Source organism: Thamnophis elegans, chromosome 4, assembly GCF_009769535.1.
Source record: "Thamnophis elegans isolate rThaEle1 chromosome 4, rThaEle1.pri, whole genome shotgun sequence".
NCBI lineage: Eukaryota > Metazoa > Chordata > Lepidosauria > Squamata > Colubridae > Thamnophis > Thamnophis elegans.
The window spans coordinates 124,093,840-124,116,054 of NC_045544.1; the positions used below are offsets into that span (position 1 = coordinate 124,093,840).

General features: G+C 42.4%; 1 protein-coding gene across 1 annotated transcript in view; it reads right to left on the minus strand.

Annotated features, from left to right (window-relative positions):
• Nucleotides 1-20,807, minus strand: part of LOC116507977 (ras GTPase-activating protein 4-like) — a 104,505-nt gene extending 83,698 nt beyond the window's left edge. Inside the window, exon 1 of the mRNA XM_032216412.1 lies at nucleotides 20,470-20,807. Coding sequence (XP_032072303.1) covers nucleotides 20,470-20,534 — 65 coding nt within the window. The 5' untranslated portion in view covers nucleotides 20,535-20,807. The remainder of the gene's footprint in view (nucleotides 1-20,469) is intronic.
• Between the last annotated feature and the right edge of the window lie 1,408 nt (nucleotides 20,808-22,215).

The window sequence follows — 22,215 nt, forward strand, 5'->3', positions numbered from 1 at the left end:
CACAAAGAAGAGGGACTCAAACTATTCTCTAAGGCACCTGAGTGTAGACCAAGAAGCAATGGGTGGAAACTAATCAAGGAGAGAAGCAACTTAGAACTGAGGAGAAATTTCCTGACAGTTAGAACAATTAATCAGTGGAACAACTTTCCTCCAGAAGTTGTGAATGCCCCAACACTGGAAGTCTTTAAGAAGATGTTGGATAGCCATCTGTCTAAAACGGTATAAGGTTTCCTGCCTAGGCAGAGGGTTGGACTAGAAGACCTCCAAGGTCCCTTCCAACTCTGCTATTGTATATTATATAAAAATAAAACGTAAAGCAACTTTACTCACCCTGAAAACCTCCCAATAACTGACGTCAGCTTGAAATTATGGATGTTAAGCTTACTCATTTTGCAAAAATATTTACAGAATAACATAAACGGAATCACTGTTTTTAGAATTTATGCTGCTACTTTCCTAATCTTTCCATTCCTCTGTCAGCTTGATTTATTTGATCGTGTTTTACACTTCTATGGGTGACACACAATTTAACCATTTATTATCTTTGCTTCTCAAGAGATCATTAGGGTCCTTTTACTGTGGCTTCTATGCTCCTCTAGCACCACACTATTCTTCTCACAACTTTATAATTTTCGAAATTACACTATCACGGGAAAAAAGTGATTTAAGTGCAGTCCTCACACTTACAACTGTTGAAACATCTCCATGGTCACGTGACCAAAATTCAAGCACTTGGCAACCAGCATGTAGGCAAGCAATGTCATGTGATCGGAATTTGCCACCTGCCCAGCCAGCTTTGTCAAAAGCAGAGTCGATGGGGGAAGGCAGATTCGCTTAACAACCATGGGATTCACTTAACCACCGCAGTGATTTACTTAACAACTGTGGCAAGAAAGGTCATAAAATGGGGCAAAACTAACGACTTGCTTAGCAACAGAAATTTTGGGCTCAATTGCGGTCATAATATATAATATATTACCTGTATTATGCCAAATCTGGTGAAAAAAGCTTTTAACCTGAGCAAATGTTCTGTGTGCAGCTTAACAAGGAATGCTACATAACATTCGTAGTTCTGGTGATAGGTTTTACTGCTTTCTCCTCTGTGATAAATATGCACATTAGAAATTCAGGTGGAGGAAAAAAGGGGAGGAATGCTTTCACTGTTTGAATAATGCAGTGCTGAAGAACAGGAGTCTAAAAATTTATAACCTTATTTGTCAATGCAAATGGGTTACAAAACCTGACACCATATTCTACAATTCCCCTTTTTCCATTGCTTCAGTGTTTCACTTTATGCAAATTTGCTTAATGCAAGGTTTGGGGAAAATGCCTAACATAAAGTGAGCGAAGCCTGATGGATTTACATCCATCCATATGTATAGGATGTGCAAAATGCTACTCCAAATGCAGAATACAGATAGTCCTCGTTCAGTGACAATAACCGGGACCAGCAACTCAGTCCCACTAAATGAAGCAGTCACTAAGTGGAACTGCAACTGCGCTTATGATCTTGGCGCAGTTTTCCTTTGCTTTACAGACCTGCGAGGGTCATAAATGTGATGATTAATTGCAAAGTTTCTTTTTCATTACTATCATATTTGCAACTAGTGGATGTATGAGGCAGTTATTAAACCAGGACTACTGTCAAGTACCAGGAAAATCAGAGATCCGGATAGTTCATATGAATATAAAGATTTATTGCAAGCTTAAGTTCTCTACAAGAATCTGAACTACTAATGGCCAAGGGAAGTTAGCGGGAGATAAGAGTAGAATGAATTCGAGGAGGGATGGACTTAGATCTCTCGTGGGTGCAAACGGACTCATGATTTATGATGCATTTGACCCCTCCCTCAGTCAGCCTGGTCATCTCCTACAACTCCCTGTAGTTGTTTGAGTGGTTTTATAGAAAACAAAGCATGGGTATTTCAAAAAAAGAAGTACAGCTCTTTTATAATTCCTCTCCAGACAAGGAGAGGACGAGATTGGCCACAAGTCCTCCAGACAATTGTTCCCTATGAGGAGACTTCAAGACGGAAGACTCCAGCGGGTTTAGAGCTCTGAGAGATGAAGAAATAGTCATCTTGCTCTATCCATGGTCAGGATCTTTGAAAGGCCACTAAATTCACATACCATATTTTTTGGAGTATAAGACGCACCTTTCCCCCCCAAAAAAGAGTGTGAAAATTTGGGTGCGTTTTATACAGCAAATGTAGCCCCACCCACCCCCACCAGAAGCCAAAAACCTGAAGCATGGAGGCAGGCTGGTCTGTGGCAATCCCTGCAGCCTGGAACAGCTGATTGGGGGTATTCTGGCAGTCCAATCCACCGTAAATCAGATGCGCTGAATCAGGCTGCAATAAGTTCTGAAGCTGACCTGGCTGGTCAGAGTTTGTAGCAGCAGTCACATTCAGAAAGCACACACAAGTAAGCAGGATTCAAAAGAATAATAATACACAATACAATACCAAAATCAGGCTTTCCAAGGTAGCAGTAAATACAAGCAGAACACAAGCAGTTTCACTTTCGGTTCTCAACTAAGCCAGGCTCCTTCCTGTCTTCCTTGTTGCTCACACGCAAATAGTGTTTCAGAGTCCAAATAGCCCTCATTGGCTGACTTAGTTGCTATACCTATTCATTGGCTGACCTTGTAAACATGTGTTGCAAGTCAGGAAGCTAGCCAGCTGAATACCATGGATGCTGGTAGGCTAAGGTGACCAGATGTCCCGCTTTCGGCGGGACAGTCCCACTTTTGAACAATTTGTCCCACGTCCCGCGGCGTTTTAAAAATGTCCTGACTCTCCGGACGCCCCTCCGACCCTCTCCTGAGGCAAAGGCAGAGCTCCTTCGGCCTGCAAGCTTATTCCGCCTTGCCCCTAAGTCTCGCTGTGGGGTGACCAAAGAAGCACATTTTCTGGCACGTGGGAAAGACCGCCCCACCTCCCACGCCCCTCACCCGTCTCTTTCGGTTGGACAAGCCCACGTGTCACCGTGCAGCACAGGAGCGCGCGCCCTCTGCATGGAATCCCCCACCCAGGTTTCTCTCCCCCACCCGCTTTTTTGTCAGGGACAGAATGGAGGCGTCTGAAAAATATGGGTATTTCCTTTTCTAATTACTTTCAGAATTAGCTTGTTAACTGCTTTTCAGCTATTAGAAACCTTTGAATTGATAACTTTTACAGCAGCTGATGAGGTTCCTTCAATCCTTAATGAAAGAAGTTTTACCTACAAATTTAAGAACGTATTTCCTTTCCTTTTGGAATAAACAGCAAAAAGTTGACTAAAACTTTGATTTTAAAAAAATATATAAATAGACTAATGGTCCACATAGACTTGAAATAAGAGTTGGAATTAATTAAAAAGAATCCTTCCCATGGGAAAAATGCTATTGTTTTGAAACATAGTACGATAAAATTTTAAACATGGAACTAAAGATTGCAATTAAAGGAGAACATCTAAATTTGATTTACAGTTGCAAAATAAAGCAAAATTTACAAAAAAGGCTTCTTTAAAGTTTTGAAGAACTTTATGAGAAGGAATAAAGAAAAAATGGGGAAAAAGTCAAACTCAATAACATTACTGGAAGGAAGGAACTGTAGAATAATATTGCTAGAAATAAAAGAAATTTAAATTGGTTTATTCAATCAAGGTTAAAATAATGTCACTTTTAATGGACTTTTTTCTGATAAAACAGTGATGCTTGATGGATTTTTTGTATAATAAGGGATGGGATAATGGAAGAACAGTTGTTCTATTTTAAGAGTAATAAGATAAATTAAAATTGCTTATATTATGATGAAGATGAGGAGTCACCCCTATATACCTATTTATATTTTTACTATATGCTTATTTTTTCTTTTTTTGTTTGTTTTTTCCTTTTTTCTTTCTTTTCTGAGTCCTGTATTGTTTTAATTCTTCTAGTTTTTCTGTTTGTATTAGTTTTACCGTTGTAATTATAATCTTTAATAAAAGAACTATTTAAAAAGGCAAAACAAATAGCCCATTCCTTCAGGTTTCAAAACATCATGTAATAACGCCTCTAGGATGGGAACTATGGCCCTTTTACAATCTGTGAACTTAAAATTCCTGACCCAGCATGACTTATGATATTTTTTCACACTTATGACCATTGCAGCGTTTCCATGGTCACATGATAAAAATTCAGATGCTTGGCAACCGACACATATTTATGACAGTTGCAGAATCCTGGAGTCATGCGATCACTTTGTGCAACCTTTTAATCAGCAAAGTCAATGAGGGAAATCTGATTCACTTAACAACCATCTTATTCACTTAAAAATTGCAGTGATTCACTTAACAACTCTGCCAAGAAAGGTTGTAAAATGGGGCAAAACTCCCTGAACAAATATCTCACAGCAACACTTTGGGCTCAATTGTGGTGGTAAGTCAAGAAACTACCCATACTCGAGAAAAGAAAGGGAAAATAAGGTGGTGTTACAACAGGAGGAAGGGATGGTAAACAAAGCAACCCAAACAGTATATTATAACCTATTAAATGAAATAATAAATGTATAAGAATGATAAATGTTAAAACACTTGTAACCAAACAACATGCTGTATGTGATGATGGGGTGTTTTTTTTGTTTTGTTTTTTTCCCCTATTATTGTGTGTATGTGTTGTCTATGTAATAAATTTTTTTAAAAAAATTATAATAAAAAAAAGAACTACCCATACTCAAATGTACTTCTAGAATATAGAATAGAGTTGGAAGGGACCTTGGAGGTCTTCTAGTCCAAACCCCTGCTTAGGCAGGAAACCCTACACCACGTCAGACAAATGGTTATCCAACATCTTCTTAAAAATATATAGTGTTGGAGCATTTACAACTTCTGGAGGAAAGCTGTTCCACTGATTAATTGTTCTAACTGTCAGGAAATTTCTCCTTAGTTCTAAGTTGCTTCTCTCCTTGATTAGTTTCCACCCATTGCTTCTTGTTCTGCCCTCAGGTGCTTTGGAAAATAGCTTCGCTCCCTCTTTGTGGCAGCCCCTGAGATATTGGAAGACTGCTATCATGTCTCCCCTACTCCTTCTTTTCATTAAACTAGACATACCCAGTTCCTGCAACCGTTCATGTTTTACCCTCCAGTCCCCTAGTTATCTTTGTTGCTCTTCTCTGCACTCTTTCTAGAGTCTCCACATCTTTTCTACATCGTGGTGGCCAAAACTGAATGCAGTATTCCAAGTGTGTCCTTACGAAGGCATTATAAAGTGGTATCAACACTTCACGTGATCTTGATTCTATCCCTCTGTTTATGCAGCCTAGAACTCTGTTGGCTCTCTTGGCAGCTGCTACACACTGCTGGCTCATATTTAAATGGTTGTCCACTAGGGCTTCAAGATCCCTCTCACAGTTACTACTATTGAGCAAGGTACCACATATACTGTACCTGGGCATTTTGTTTTTCTACCTTGAGATCATCCAAGGAAAGTCCTTCTATATGTCAACACCAGCCAGACTTCCCATTTTGTGGCAACAGGTTGCACATTTTCAGTTCTCAATGTCACACATGCAGACTGATAAGTAGAAGAAAGTGAGGAAACGGCTGTGTATTGAAAGGCAGACCCAGGAATCTGTTTTTCCCCAGCTTGGGAGTGTTTAAGGGGGCATCATAACATTTCCAGATAGGGTTGCTTCTTGCTGTCCTTTTTAAAACATTAAAAGGCTTAGCCTTCCTTCTCAGGTATCAGAAAGAATTCAAGGCAGGAAGGACAGCCAGAGAGTTGTGCGTAGGCGTGTGAGATGGGAAAGAGGGGAAACAAGTGAGGACACATGGACTGTAGTGTTGTAATGCAAACTCTTCTTCTTATACACTTGGGTATGATATTGTAAGGCAAAGGGCAGTTTCCATCACGCTGTGTGTCTTGTACTTGAGGAGTTGTTATTAGAAAAATATGTCTCTGGAGATGTGCAGAAGGACTCAAGACTTTTGAAAAAATGTGGGGAAGGGGAGGCAAAACAGATTTATATTCTGCCCTACATTTGTCTCCTTTTTCATCCCTATAATTGCTAAATTATAGCAGACAAACTCAGTGGTGGGTTTCAAAATTTTTTAGAACCTCTTCTGTAAATGTGGCCTGCTTTGTGGGAGTGGCTTGGTGGCCATGTGACCAGGTGGGAGTGGCTTGCCGACCATGTGACTGGGTGGGCATGGCCAACTTGTAAAATGTGGTGAAACTCACTTAACAACACTCTTGCTTAGCAACCAAAATGTTGGCTCAGGAACTCTGGCATTGAAGCAAGTCTTAAAGCTGTCAAGTTACAAAACATTTGCACCCCTAACCCTTTAGAAAAAAAAACCCCAGGGGTGTTCAAACTTGACAGCTTTAAGACTTGTGGACTTCAACTCCCAGAATTCCTCCTCTCGCTCTTCATCTTGATGATGGGGAGGGAGCTGGAACCCGTTCTAAACGGCACTGTAGATTTGTGGAACCTCTTCTATAGAAGAGGTTAGAACTGGCAGGAACCCACCCCTGGTCAAACTAAAAGAGATCATGGCATTCAAGAGTTATATGGCAGGAGGAACATGAGAGGGTTAGGTTTATCCATGGTTATGCCATACTTTAATCTCTTTTTAAAAAGTAAATAATTAAAAATATGAATATGGAATTCAGATTATGCCTAGTGTTAAAAGGGCTGGGTTTGTGTGTGTGTGGGGGGTTGCTTTTGTGGAAACACTGCATAAATGCAAAAAGCATCTTTAATTTTTTTTTTACATTTCTGTATCAATGGATCAAACAACAATTGGGGAGGAACTGAGAAAGGATATCTATGGAAAAACAATGGAAGCAAACTACACACACACATTTTTAATGATCCCGTAATCCCTTAATTCAAGGTAGAGCTGGGGGCCTGGATGGAGCTGAGAATTTACTGGCCGGATGCCCTTCCTGACACCTATGTGGAGTTCGCAGCAGATATTTTCTCTTTGCACCCTAGGAGAGAAACATCTGCACTATTTAGGATTGAACCCTCAACCTTCCAAGTAGGAGATGCACGCCTTCACCATTACGCCTCCATGCTGTGTACACAGACACACAGACACACAGACACACACACACACACACACAGAGTATGATGATGTCAGCATGCAATGCTGCAACTCAGATTAGCTATCATGATATAAGTATGTAATTGTGGCATATTTGCGTGTTGATGTCATTTTGGTTTTTTGTGCGTACTGCTGAATCTAAGTCAAATTCCTTTCTCAATTGTGACACACACCCCTCTAGGTTATATACACAGTTTTAATTTATGGATTTCAAGCACCTTTTCGTCCTTTCCAATGTGAACACCCTTTTCTTTCTCTTGCATATAAAAACCACTTCTAAACAATTGTTATGTCGTGGTATTTCATTCCTCATTATCTATCTCCAACCACAGTTGTTGGAAATGGATACCCTTATTTGAAGAACAAGTTAAATACTGTACCTCCTTTAAACTGTCTCTAGATGTACCTCTAATGAACTGTAAAGATTTTATTACACAGATGGAACAGGAACACTAAGATTTTTTTTCATAGGGATTCAATTATCCTGCTGTCTTTGCATGGAATATGCAAATGTATTAATTCAGCTGTGTTACTGTACACTGTATGCTTCTTATCCAAAAAGCAATAATTATTTAAAGTTAAATCCTTAGGAGAAAAGGGTAAAAAAAAAGAGTTAACACTTCATGTACAAAATCTATTTCTAAAATGATATAGATCTCTGTTTTTTGTTAAATTGAAGAAACATTATGCTTCAGGGATATTTTTTTATTGAATTGTATCAGTCAGTGCTCCCAGGGAAAAACGACAAATCAGTAAACTATTGCCTTTTAGATTTGCATAAATTAAGCAACACAATGCTACAGTAGTTCTTCTATTCAATATTCAAAGAGGAAAAGAGTTTATAGATTCGAAGTCTTAATTTTTGATTCCAAACTGAAAAATAATAGTTCCTTTCTCAGCAAAAGATAATCAGACAATCAGGGCCTGCCTCTTGTAATTGCTTTGCTACAAAAGGAATGGAGATTATTGGACACTTATGAAGAGCATTCTAGGGAACTCTGGGCAGGGAGATGGGTGGCATATAAATTTAATAATTAAATAAAGATAAAGGAGTCTCTGCAAATTTTACTCCACTAGTCATTGTAATGAGTAGCCTAGGTGTGAGCTGTCATCTTACAACAGGAGGCTGAATTGGATCCTAGGAAATATTTCTCCCTCTGGATACACTGAGAATATATCTGTTGAATGAAACTCAGCATTGGCGACAGGAACGGCATCTGGCCATTAAAACACTCTGCTAGCTCCATTCAGTTGCCCAGACTCCACCCCACAAGGGATCATCGGATTGTTAAATGACAATGAAGATGATGTTATTGCTGTTTATAGGGGGCAGTCCTCATCCCCATTCCAAGGCCACGGAGTCAGCGCTGTCCAAAGACATTTTTGTGGTCATGTGGCCAGCATGATGTCACAGAACACTCACCAAAGTGGTACCTATTTATCTACTTGCACTTGCATGCTTTCAAAGTGCTAGATTGGTAGGAGCTAGGTCAGAAATGAGAGCTCACCCCATTGCATGGAGCTCTGGTCTCAAACCTGGGCTGTCAGCTTTCCAGTTGAGAAGCCCAGAGTCTTAACCACTGAGCCACCATGCCTGCCACTAATAATTAAATTTTAAAAAAAATGAAACTGTGCTTCCAAGCATGACAAACTGGCTATTTCTGTATGCTGTGGCAGGTCAGGAAGTAAATCCTTCAAACTAAAAGCAGTACATAGTATTCCAGATAACGGAAGACATGTTTGGAGAACTAAATGTCTATGGAGATTCTTAGTCATCCGGGCCATATTTGTCCCTTTAAAGGTGCTTTTTCCAAGACATTTTGCTTCTCATCCAAGAATGGAAGAAGCTTCTTGGATTAGAAGCGAACTTTTTTCAAGAAAAAAGAAAGTCCAGCTACCTTTTGGAAAAAGACACCTGTGGGTTTGGAGGAGTAACTTCCAGAAAATCATCAAATGATACTCCCAGGATCCCTGAACTATACAATCCTCTAGATTAGAGGAGAAATTGAATTGCTAGGTCAGTGATGGCGAACCTTTTTCTTACAGAGTACCCAGGTTTCAGGAAAGCCACCGGACGCTGAGGTCAAACACAACCCTGATGCGGCACTCAGTGAAATCAAGTTTGACACCTGCTTTAGAGCCTCTAAATTCTGAAAAGGGGTTTACAGAGTGCTTATGTGCTATTGGGTGACTGGAATATGCCTATTGGTGCATATAATATTACGTTTAAATAAGCCAGAACGTTCCATTTTCTCCATAGTGAGGGGGGAGGAGTATCCAGAATGGGTTGACCTTGTCCTCTCATGATTGGATGAGTCACATAAGCTCTTTGGGCAACGCCCCCTGGCCAGCAGGCCCTCCCAGATTTGACTCATCCCACTCAAGGGAAAGGTTGCACCACTCTGGACCTCCAGTAATTTACAAAGGATTAAGGAAAATAAACTTGGACCCAGCGAATCCTGCCTCCCTACATCGCACACAGCCTCCTCCTGCAAGGACTGGACTGCCACAAGCCCTCTGGGGCGGCACACTGCCCTGGCCACTGAGTGAGACGGAGTCACTCAGTGAGGACCCTTGTCGGGCAAGCAGGAGAACCGGGCACACATGCCTCCTAGAGGCAGCCCTTGATGCAGAGGCTTCTCAGGAGCAGAAGCGCTCCTCCGCTCCCCTCAGGGGTTGAGCCACGAGGGTTGTTAAAATCACCTGGAAAACCTGTGCTGGCAGCTATCACCAGTGGACAAGGTGAGAGCCGGAAAGGCTCAGAAACAGCTGCGGGAGGCAGGGGAGCGGCAGCCGCATGGCAAGCCTGCAAAGGCAAAAGCCATTTCCATGTGCTCCAGCAAAGAGGAGCCCTTTGAATTTGGAGCCGGGGGGGCCATCTTGAAACCACGTGGTCCAAGATGTCAGCCCCCAGCAGCTCAGGAGGCCGGCAGGAGCCCAGCTCAGACCTCCAGCAACAACCACCAAGGTGAGAGACGATCGCAGAGGCATTAGCCAAGAGCGAGGGAGGCAGCAAAGGGCTAAAAGGAGACCTATCAAGAAGTTAAAGAGGCAGGCGGTGGATCAATCCCCCCCCAAGCCTACCTCCTTCCTGGTCCTGGGAATTGGACTTTGCCTAAGATAGACAGGCTACCATTTCTTCCCTATCTCATCTTGGGTCCCTAATCTGAATTTGGGGCGCTGTTCTTGATAGGTTGGATTGTTTATCCCTTCGGGTAAAGACAGATGCCAAGCATGAGTTAAATAGTTCTGCCTTACCCCTGCTGCTTGTCAGCTTCGGGCCACTTTCTCCCAGCAAGGGACCAATCGTTTCCTTAATCTTTCTTGGTTTTATCAGGCAGGAAGATGCCCCCTTTTATATTTTATTTTATTATTATTATTATTGTTGTTGTGGTTCTTGTTATTATTATTATTTTACCTTTGTGGCAGGCCTTTATTGTGAGCTTAGCTTCCCTCACTTCATCTTTACACGCACTCTAGTGGCCGCCTATTAAACTCCGTCTGTGTTCACATTCAGAATATCTCTGCGCTAATCCTAGCCATAGAATCATAGCACCCTTATGGCCGGGGGGAAAAAGGGTCAGACAGGCTGGTCCCCATGCCAGAACCCACCACAAACTTAGAATGGGATGTCCGACTATGAGAGATCGCAGAAGCACCTCAGATAGCCTATGAATTTAGACAACATTCACTGAGTGCAGAACATATAGCAGGGGTGGGGAACATCTGAGCCGACTGGCTCAGCCGGACCAAGGGGACAATTTGGAGCGGAAGCTGCAGCCAACAATCTTCAAGGAGCTGGCGGAGTGCTTCGGACGCCCGGAGGGCGACTTATTCGCCACGCCCCTCAACGCCCAGCTCCTGAGGTTCTTCTCCAGGTACCAGACATGGGGGGGCAGAAGGGGCAGACGATCTATGAAGCCCCTGGCCCAGGGGTTGTCGGTATGCCTTGTCGGATCCCCAGGGTCATATGGGAAACCCTTCAGGAGGGGGCGGAAGGGGTTCTGTTGGCGCCTCACTGGCCCCGGAGGCTGTGGTTGCAGATCTCCAGTCGCTTTCAGCGGAGAGGCCATGGAGAATCCCCCAGGAGGGATATCCCTTCACCAGGGGTCGCTGGAGCACCCAGACCTTCAATGGCTCCAGCTGACTGCTTAGCTCTTGAGCGGAGCATCCTGGGGAAAGACCTCTTCTCCCCAGGGTGATGCAGACTATCCAGACTGCCCGCATACCCTCCACAGAGCGTATCTATGGCTCCATGTGGCGGGCCTCTGCCTCATGGTGTAATTCCCTGGGGCACAATCCTAGCCAGGCCTCAGTGCCTCAGATTCTGGACCTCCTCCAGGCAGGCCGGGACAGAGGATTAGCTTCTAACACAATTAGGAGACAGGTTTCAGCCATCTCGCCAGTTCTCCTGCGTGGCAGGAACCAGAGCTTGACTCACCATCCTATGGTCAGGCAATTCCTCAAGGGGGCTTCCAACCCCAAACCGCACACAGCATTCAGGTACCATTCCTGGGACTTACACAGGGTAGGGGATGCTCCAATAGGCGCTCCATCTGAGCCTTTACGAACAGCTTCTCTTAAGTTCCTGATTCTCACGGTGGCCTTTCTGGTGGCCATCCCCCCCCCCCGCCAGGCAGATATACGAACTGCAAGCTCTCCACCGGGGAGGGTCTCTGCTTCCCCCACCAAGACAGAGTGGGGTTACGCCCTTCATCCCAAGGTGGGCTTCTGCTTCCATCAAACCCAGGGACTGATTTGCCCAACTTCTGTCCAGACGTGGGGAAAGAAGTGGCTCACTCTGGGCATAAGGAGGGCTCTGAGGATTATCTCAGGAGAACCAGGCCAGACAGGAAATCCGAAGCTCTGTTTGTTTCCTTCCAAATAGGGGCCTGGGTAACAGGGTGACTTCCACCACAATAGGTAGGTGGTTGCAAACCTGCGTTGCCACTGCATACCAATCACAGGGCTTACAGACACCAATCATATCACAGCTCACTCCACGCGGAGCGCAGCCACGTCCAGGGCCTGGGCCACGCAGACAGCCCTGGCCGGAATCTGCAGGGCAGCCACGTGGGCTTTCCCCTCTCCCTTTGCTAGGAACTATAAACTGGACTCTTTTGCCTCAGCAGAAGCCTCTTTGGATGCAGGGCGTTGCAGGCGGTTCACAGGGCGGGGCCCACGCCTCAACTGGCATGAGCGGGGGACATAGGGCCTCTTGGGTCTCCCTCCCTAGGGACGTGCAGGCTTTGGTACGTCCCATTCTGGATACTCCTCCCCCCTCACTATGGAGAAAGGGTGTTGGTACCTACCTGATACGCCTCTTCTCATAGTGGGGGGAGGAGTATCCAGTCCCCCCCTGACTATGTTTGTACGACTAAGTTTTATGTTCACGGTTTTATGAAGTTATATAAATATTGATGTTGAAGACGATAAAAGCTAAGAACTGAATTAAGAGTCTGGAGTGAATGGTGCAACGAGTCGGATGGAGCTCTTCGTCAAATCTGGGAGGGCCTGCTGGCCAGGGGCCGTTGCCCAAAGAGCTTATCTGACTCATCCAATCATGAGAGGACAAGGTCAACCCATTCTGGATACTCCTCCCCCCACTATGAGAAGAGGCGTATCAGGTAAGTACCAACACCCTTTTTAATCTAACGTGAGAGCTTGGTTACTCTGTAATTTGAAATAAATCAGATTTGATGTCATTCAGTCCTAGTGATAATTCTGGCGTTTTTCTAACATTGGAGTTTTAGGCTGTTTTTATTTTATGCCTTTATTTTGGCAAAACAAAAAGATTCTTAAGAAGCTGCCTTAATTGCAAAGTTTTGAAATTATTCCAAATTCTGACACAAATGAAAAGAGATCTAGACAGACGGTCTATAATTATTTTGTGTATTAAGATTCATTTACTTCCAAATGGTATGACTGATATTTTAGGAGCTCTTCTTATTTTAATTCCTTCACATTACTTTAAGGACATTTATTCATTATTCAATAGCTTCCTTTGACAGGGGCATTCTTCAACTTTTTCATCTATAAATTACAACTCTTGGGGAAAGCAGATTTAATTTTTGACTCTTGCAGCTTATCATTGGGCATATATTTTGGCTTTCACCTTTCAGAGTAACAGAATAATAGATTTGGAAAGGACCTTGGAGCTTCTCTAGTTCAACCCTCTGTTCAAGCAGGAAACCCTAGTGTTTAACAGTGTACCTTATCTGGTACAAGGGGTTTCAAAATACAGTTCCTCTCTAGGTTTCTTTTGAAACCCACTGTTTAATGTACTCCTACTCGGAAAAGAATTGGGACCTGTTTAATCGATCTGCTCCAAGCCTTGTTGGCTTTCAGAGATCATTGGTTCTTGAGGCTAGGCTGTGCAGTTCAACTGCATTATTAAATGCCACTTGAAATGAGAGGAACAACAGTCCAGTTTTGGATTGGATTATTCCTGTGTGACCTCTCCCTGTTCACCGTTCCTGATTTTTCAGAGGAACTCTTAAGAGACGAAATGGCAGAAATGCCCCTGGGAGATGAGCAAATCTAACCAATTTGTATAAAAGCCTTTATTAAGGCTTTCTTTGTGGTGACAAGCATGGTGAAATTTAAATTATTTTCCCTTCATCACATATGTAGATAGTTAGCTAGAAGCCCTGTTTAAGATGATCTGATCCCTCCTTGCCAGAGGAACATCTGCAGGGCTATTGTTCAAGGTATCTGATGAATAAAGCCATTCAGACCTTCCTTGAGCTGGACACTGAGAGAGGATTGATTATTTGGGAAGAACCATAGAAATGGACAAAGTCCTAAGGCTGTGATGGTGAACCTATGGCACACATGCCGGAAGTGGCAAACAGAGCTACCTCTCCGGGCAAGCCAACCATTACTTCCGGGTTCTGGTGCGCTGGCCAGCTGGTCTTTGCCCGCGCATGCACGCCAGGAACCAGAAGACTAGGTGACCATCGCACAAGCACATGCCGGAAACCGGAAGCTCCGCTTCCCTGCATGCTCCCCCACACATACACACACTCCCATTTCAGCACTAAATGCTGAAAATGTTCGCCAACATTGTCCTAAGGGCTTTGGCCATGACTACCTGAGTATTACAGCCATCTCCTTCCTGGCTAATCAAGACCTATTGAAACTTACAGTTGTTAAGTTCAGCTATGAGTGAGGGGTGGTCCAGCTTGAACTTGATCTGGCCCTTTTCAAGACGCTACTGTGGGACTCAATAGTATTGGGATTTTTTTTGTTCATTCTTCCCTTTTTAGGTAAGGTGATTAATAAGGTAATGGGACAGAGGACCCTAGAACCAAATTATTTGACCTTTTCAGTCAGGTTTAAAACCAGGATATAGCTAGCATTGATCACGATTGTGGGTGCTTTCTGGTGGGGCAGAGATGGAGGCTACATCCACCCTGGATCTCCTGCAATGGTCTTCAAGATGTATAGGGAAAGTCCTACAAGATATACATGGAAAAACCAGGTTGATAAAATTTTGATTATTTTTCCCCATCCATCTATAGCTCATATCATGACTGGCTATAAGCTGAGAAGATATACTGGTCCAGTATCTGATTTTTTTAAAAATAAAATTGATACTGCACTTCAATGATTAGAAGGCCCAGACATTGGTATTTGAACATAGATCTTTTTAACATCTATATTTTATTGTGTTTTATTAATCTGGGTGAAATGTTAATATATCTCGCTGGTCCATATATGATATACCATTTGTTAAACAAACAAACAATTTTCCCAATGATCAGTTTACATTATGGGTTAATTTCAGATGAAAAATCATCTGAGCTTCTATTTGCATATTTATTTACTTTGTATGCTCCCTGTTCCTGTAGGTTTTGGGCCACTAACAATCAACGTCAGCATGAAATGAAAGCAACTCCTTCAAAAAATGCATTTATCCATAGGTCCACTTTTGAGATTCCATCAGATGACAATTGTGCATAAATAGGACTTGGAAGATCTGTTTGTTCTGATCTGAAAGAAGCTTTATAATAATATTACCAAACCAGCTTTAGTTCTAATAAAACATTTTTTTTAAAAAAATCAAAAAATTTAAACTGAATTTAAATTATCTTAGAATGATTCTACGCCGTTTATTCAAATTAAGTTTTTTCTTATTTGGCATTCCTCCTTCTGAAACTTGTTAATTTCATTAAGTATTCATATCTGTTAATTTCGGAAGAATTTAAGTACGCCAGAAACCACTTTTTAAAAGAAGTTGAAGAAATACCGGTAGATGAAACAGAAATTAATTACTGCCACATTTGTAGGAATAAGGAGTGTCATCTTATTTTTCATTTTAAAATACGAAAAGAGGCTCCTTTTATTCTGAAATGTATTTGTTTTATATCTCAGAAAATATTTCCTGAGAATTTAAGGCAATTTTAGAAATGCCTTCCAAGAGATTGCAGTATTAATCCATTCGGCTACAGCTCATCTTCTTACTTCCATATTTTGGCTAACATCCACAGGATTCTTAACATAAATTTAAATAAATTGTTGTAAGCAAAGAACGTGAATATTCTTGACTATTCTTATTTATTATCTGATTTGCATACTGTCAACTTCAAAGTGACTCTCGGGGATTTACATCCATAAAAAAGAAAAGAAAATTATAATATCATAACAATATTTCAAAAAATACACTAGTTCGTTACTTGAAATTTACTAATATATCAAGAATGGTGCAAATGGAACAGCCAAACATCACACAACATTGAAACAATATCAAAAACTGACCTATTGTAATTTCTTGTTCATATAGTTTTTCTGTTTGAAATAGGATTTCTCTCCAACACCTCCTCTCCAGCAGAATAGCAAATTGTACGAATAGATAGCAACAAAACCAAATAAATAAATTATATTTTTCCATCTTTCCTATTACTTTCTCCTATTGGTATCTTATGATTATCATTTTGTTGTTTGTATGTACACTGACAACTTATGCATTGGAGACAAATTCCTTATGTGTCCAATCACATTTGGCCAATAAAATAATACTCTTGTTCTAAATGCTATGCTATATACTTATACATGGGATGCAGTGGTTCTGTGGCTAAGACTCTGAGCTTGTCGATCAGAAAGGTCAGCAGTTTGACGGTTCAAATCCCTAGCTCCACGTAACAGAGTGATCTCCTGTTACTTGTCCTAGCTTCTGCCAACCTAGCAGTTCGAAAGCACATAAAAATGCAAGTAGAAAAATAGGAACCACCTTTGGTGGGAAGGTAACAGTGTTCCATGCACTTTTGGCGTTTAGTCATGCCAGCCACATAACCAGAGAGACGTCTTCGGACAGCACTGGCTCTTCGGCTTTGAAACGGAGATGAGCACCACCCCCTAGAGTCGGGAACGACTAGCACCTATGTGCGAGGGGAACCTTTACCTTGACCTTTATACATACAGTATACATACATTTTGCGTATATCTATAACTAATGTATCTCCTGCTTAAATTGTTTGATATTATTTTTATGATCCGTCACACAGTCAGCCCAGATGTTGAGACTGAATTTGGCACTTTTATCTACCTGTTGAGTCTTTCCCAAGGACCTGAGATAGGCAGATATGGACGTTTGATATATTGTCACAAGATGTAAGCTATTCTGAGTAAATCTGCCTTCTGCATTTGACTGGTGGTGATTTTGTCATTTATTATTATCTATCAAGCTCTTGTCCTGTGTAGCATTATCAAGCCAGAAAGGGTAAGAATGTGAAAAAGTCATGTCTACCTTAAAGCCAAAACCTTGCTTTGTTCCACCATAAATAACCAAAGTCATTCTGTGGTCAGAAGGTGGTAGCCATCTTCTGCTCTTGTTCCCCTGATCTTGAGGTTTCCATCTCAATGACAGAAGCCGTGTCTTGTGTTATGTGCCCTCTTCACGTGTGCATGATCCAATACACAGGCCAAATGGTCGGGATGCTTCGACACAGCTTTTACTGTTGTTCCCCTCCGTGTAGGCTGAAGGCGGGATGCCAAAACACCCTCAAAACTAGGAGCCGATTGTCCCTGAATTTGCCTTGTCCCTCCTTTTTTGAACGATTTCAACTGATGGAGACATCTGAGTACAGTGAATTTCTCATTCTAACTCCTCGCTGAAGGGAGGAAATATTTACTTGATCTTGAAAAATTTCAAAATTTAGTATTCTTTATTGGCCAAGTGTGATTGGACACACAGGGAATTTGTCTTTGGTGTGGTTGTGGCCTGCCGGTGGCCAGTGAAGTATGACAGCAGAATCGGACAGTGAGGAGGTTGGGGAGGAACATGGGCCAGTCCTGGAATCTGGGGAAGGCTCTGATGAGGGCTCTGTGTGAGAGGCAGAGATGGGGCCAGGGCTGTCTGACAGTTATCAGCTGCCTTCGGAGTCAGACATCAGTGAGGCAGACAAACAGCTGGAGCCTGTTCCCAGGGTGCACATGCACAGAGTTGCCAGACGAAGGGAACAGCTAAAGAACAAGGGTCGACTTGGGAGTAAGACCATGGGTGGACGGTGAATGGCCCCTCCCATAGGGAATAAAAGAGGAGCGAAAGGCGATCAGATAACCCTGGGACACTGCGATCGTCCTAAATACATGCCAGTTGCCAAGCAACCAAATTTTGATCACGTGACCACAGGGATGCTACAAGCAGTCGTAAGCATGAAACATGATCACAAATTACTTTTTTCAGTGCCGTTGTAACTTTAAACTTTCATTAAACAAATGGTTGCAAGTAAAGGACTACCCTGCACTTTTCTTGGCAAGGTTTTTCCTGAAGTGATTTGTCCTTGCCTCTTTCCTAAGGCTTGGAGTGACTGGACTGTGGTCACCTGGTTGGCTTTGTACCTCTGGGAGGATTCAAACTCAGGGTCTTCTGGTTCTAGTGCCTCAACCATATATATATATATATATATATATATATATATATATATATATATATGTGTGTGTGTGTGTGTGTGTGTGTGTGTGTGTGTGTGTGTGTGTGTGTGTATGTATGTATGTATGTATATGTGTTTTTTTTAATTTGTGCTGATAAATAAATAAAGGGAGACTAGTATAGATCTATTTCAAGCTATTTAGCTCTCATCAGCTAGCCATACCCTTACTGGGATTCGAACCTGTGCTGTATGGCATCTTAGGCAAACGTCTTAGCCATTACCAGGGGTTGTGACACTAAATATATACCTTCTTCCCTGGCTTCAGCTGCTAAGGAGGAGACCTGTGGCATAATGGCTAAGACGTTTGCCTAAGATACCATACAGCACAGGTTCGGATCCCAGTAAGGGTATGGCTAGCTGATGAGAGCTAAATAGCTTGAAATAGATCTATACTAGTCTCCCTTTATTTATTTATCAGCACAAATAAAAAAAAACACAAATATAACAAAGGCAACAGTAAAAATATTGGGTTTCTGTCGTGATGGACTCTTGTGACGAGCCGATTGACAGATGATGGAAGCAGTTAGCTTCCTCCCATAATTGGGGCTTACCAGGGGTTGTGACACTAAATATATATATATAATTTATTTTCCATTTCTGGAGGTCTTTAAGAATCCGTTCATTGATTGATTAAGTGAGTGAGTGATTTTCTTGCAATTGCAAAGGGTTGAACTAGGTGATTCTTGAACACCCTCCCAACTCCATGATTATTTCCTTAAAGCCATGGCAAAGACCATTCTAAGTCCAATATTTTCCTTCAGGAGGATCTATACAAGATCATAGAGAATAGCAATTGCTGCATATTCTCCCTTTTGATTCTCCGTATTTTTTTCTAGACAGCCATAGTACTTTTTTTTTCCTGTTTCTGGTCCTCCAACATCAAATAATGCTGAAATTCTAAAAAGCTCATTAATTGCCAATTTCAGCAAGAAAAAGAGACCCAAGAGCTAGGTTGAAATCTGGCACACACGAATCCAACTTTAAAGATCTTGCAAAAAAAAAAAAAGGGTGTTTACCTTTTTTTGACAGCCATTTCATTGCCTGTGTTCACTCAACACAGTTAAACTTGTCGACTGGACTAACTAACCATTTCTGAACATCCTTTTCACGCTGGATCCATAACAGACCAAACTGATTGAGCTAGAATCCCAATGAAAGGACTAAAAGATGCATCCTTTCAAAACCACAGCCATGACCAGCTAGAACTGTGCATCTGAGGAACACATCATACCATTCTGAACCGAATTTAGATGATGCCACGAGCTTCCATCTGAATTTGCAGAAATAAGATTACAAAAAGCTGTAGAGATTTAGAAACTGCAGCAAATTATCTTAACGGCGTGGACAGACACTTACCGGGTGAGGGAATACAGGTGGAACACCCCACCCACACCGCCCAGGATGATTTCTTTATTCAGGCTGTATTATTATTATTATATACTTTATTCATTAAACATGAAACTCAGCCAACTGAACATTCAAAAATGCATTACAAATATCAGTGACTGGTGCTAATGGTTGATACGGTTTGCTGCCAGCGTCCTAGGTATCAACCAAATACCTTTTTAAAATATAAGATGTTCCGAGTAGCACAGTTTTTTTGCAGTTCCGCTGGTGTTATTGCAGGAAGCTGCAATTTGTTGATGTATCTTGTAAAATTCTTGGACATGGTGCCAAGTGCCCCGATGACAATCGGTATTATTATTATTATTATTATTATTATTATTATTATTATTATTATTATTATTATATACACTTTATTCATTAAACATTATTATTATTGGGATTTGGAGACCAGATGTCCACATCTCAAAAAGGATGCCAATTTATGTGGCCAATGTCTCTTACGTCTCACACAAAGCTATGAATACATACACCTGCCAAGCTTGCATTTTCGGAGGAAAAGCCTACCTCACTCTGCCCTTTTCTATTTTAAAGACAGTTGCAAATGTCTCAGACACTTTACGCATTAACAGAGTTGGAAGGGACTTTGTAGGTCATCTAGTCCACCCCACCTCCCGCCCAAGCAGGAGACCCTATACCATTTCTGACAAATGGCAGCCCAGGTTTGAGCTCCAGGAAAAGAAGAGCAAGGAAGGCTCCCGGGATGCGCTGTTTCCCCCCAGACCCTCAAGCGCCGGTTGAATGCGAGGAAAGATTGTAAAGTTATTCAAGCGTAGGGAAAAACCCCTTCCCCGCTTTAAGCTAGCCAGGAACTCCCCTAGCGCCCGCCAGGATGGGCGAAGAAGACCATTGCAAGGCTGCCCTTGCAAAGCGATCCTATACAGGCTTGGCCAAGGAACACACACAATCTCTCTAACTCAGTTAGGGGATCCTGGAGAGCAAAATACACCGAGCGTTATTGCAACGGGAAGACCCATCGCAGAAAGCAGGCAAATCTGGCAATTTATAAAGAGGGGCAAAAGGCCAGGAAAACGCGTCTGCTTTTTTTTTTTTTTTTACTTACATGTCTTTGGCGGGCAAATTTTTCCCTTCCACTATTCGGATAAACAAGGAGCTCCTTTTAGCCATGGCTCAATCGCGCGCTGCGTGGAAAGGAGGACCGCCAAAAGGAAACATTAGCGCCCGGTTGGTATAATCGGCGGCTTGGCAGGGTTGATGATGCCCAACGTGATGAAGACACTTAACGAGAAGAAGAAGAAGAGCAATAAAGAATCATTGCAACGAGACTCGAAACTGTGAGAGGAACGGCCGCTAACTCAGCGCCTTCCCTTCCCGCATTTCCACGCAACCTTGCCCGACTCAGCTCTCGCCCTCTCTCGCTCTCTCTACACACACACATATATATAGATGGGGTATATAGGAAAGGCGCACTCGTGCCCGCTTTTGTTTTTTCCCCACGGCTCGGCCAATCGGAAGGCGAAGAGAGGGAGAAGGAGGCGTGGTCGCGAGGAGACGGTCAGCTGTGATTGGAGGAGATGCTGCCCTCGCTGTCCGCAGGAGCCCTTTTCATGCTTCCCAATTTGTGATTTGGGGCTTGGAGTGAAATCCGCCCACGCCGCGCCCGCCCGAGCCTGGATTGCAACTTCCCGGAGCAGGTTCTCTTATTGGGGTGGGGGGTGGGGGGTGGGGGGGTGATGGGCCATGTGGGGAGGAAGCCAGGCGATCTACCATGATGAGTTTGGTTTTAGCTTTATATGAGATAGAGTAGAATAGAATAACAGAGTTGGAAGGGACCTTGGAGGTCTTCTAGTCCAACCCCCTGCTTAGGCAGGAAACCCTACACCACTTCAGACAAAAGGTTATCCAACATCTTCTTAAAAACGTCCAGTGTTGAAGCATGTTACGAATTTAACAACTGCAGTGATTCACTTAACAAATGTGGCAAGAAAAGTCATAAAATGGGACAAATTTTTCACTTAACCACGTAAATTTGGGGCTCAATTGTGGTCGTACATTGAGGACTACAGTGTACCCTGTATTATACATTTAGGTTATCTTCGATCAGTGTATCTTTGTCTTCAACCCTCCTATGTTTGTGTACCTGTTTTTCTCTCCCAAATCTCCAATGGCTAGGAATGACCCTATTTTAATTTAAAAATAGAGAAACAGAATTGGAAGGTCTTCTAGTCCAACCTCCTGCTTAGGCAGGAAACCCTACACCACTTCAGATAAATGGTTATCCAACATCTTAAAAACTTCCACTGTTGGAGCATTCACAACCTATGGAGGCAAGTTGTTCCATTGATTAATTGTTCTTTCAGGAAATTTCTCCTTAGTTCTAAGTTGCTTCTCTCCTTGAATAGTTTCCACCCATTGCTTCTTGTCCTATCCTAAGATGTTTTGGAGAATAGCTTGACTCCCTCTTCTTTGTGGCAACCCCTGAGATATTGGAACACTGCTATCATGTCTCCCCTGGTCCTTCTTTTCATCAAACTAAACATACCCAGTTCCTGCAACCGTTCTTTGTATATTTTAGCCTCGAGTCCCCTAATCATCTTTGTTGCTCTTCTCTGCACTCTTTCTAGAGTCTCCACATCTTTTTTACATCGTGGCAGCCAAAACTGGATGCAGTATTCCAAGTGTGGCCTTACCAAGGCATTGTAAAGTGATATTAACTGGGCGTCCAGTTTCCCGACTGATCTGTGTTGTGTAAATGCAGGTGGTTGCCGGGATCCTTGGTGCTCTCTGAGCTTGGTTAAAAGTCTGTAGAGATTCTCAGTCGTCCAGGTCACGGTTGTCCCAATGATGG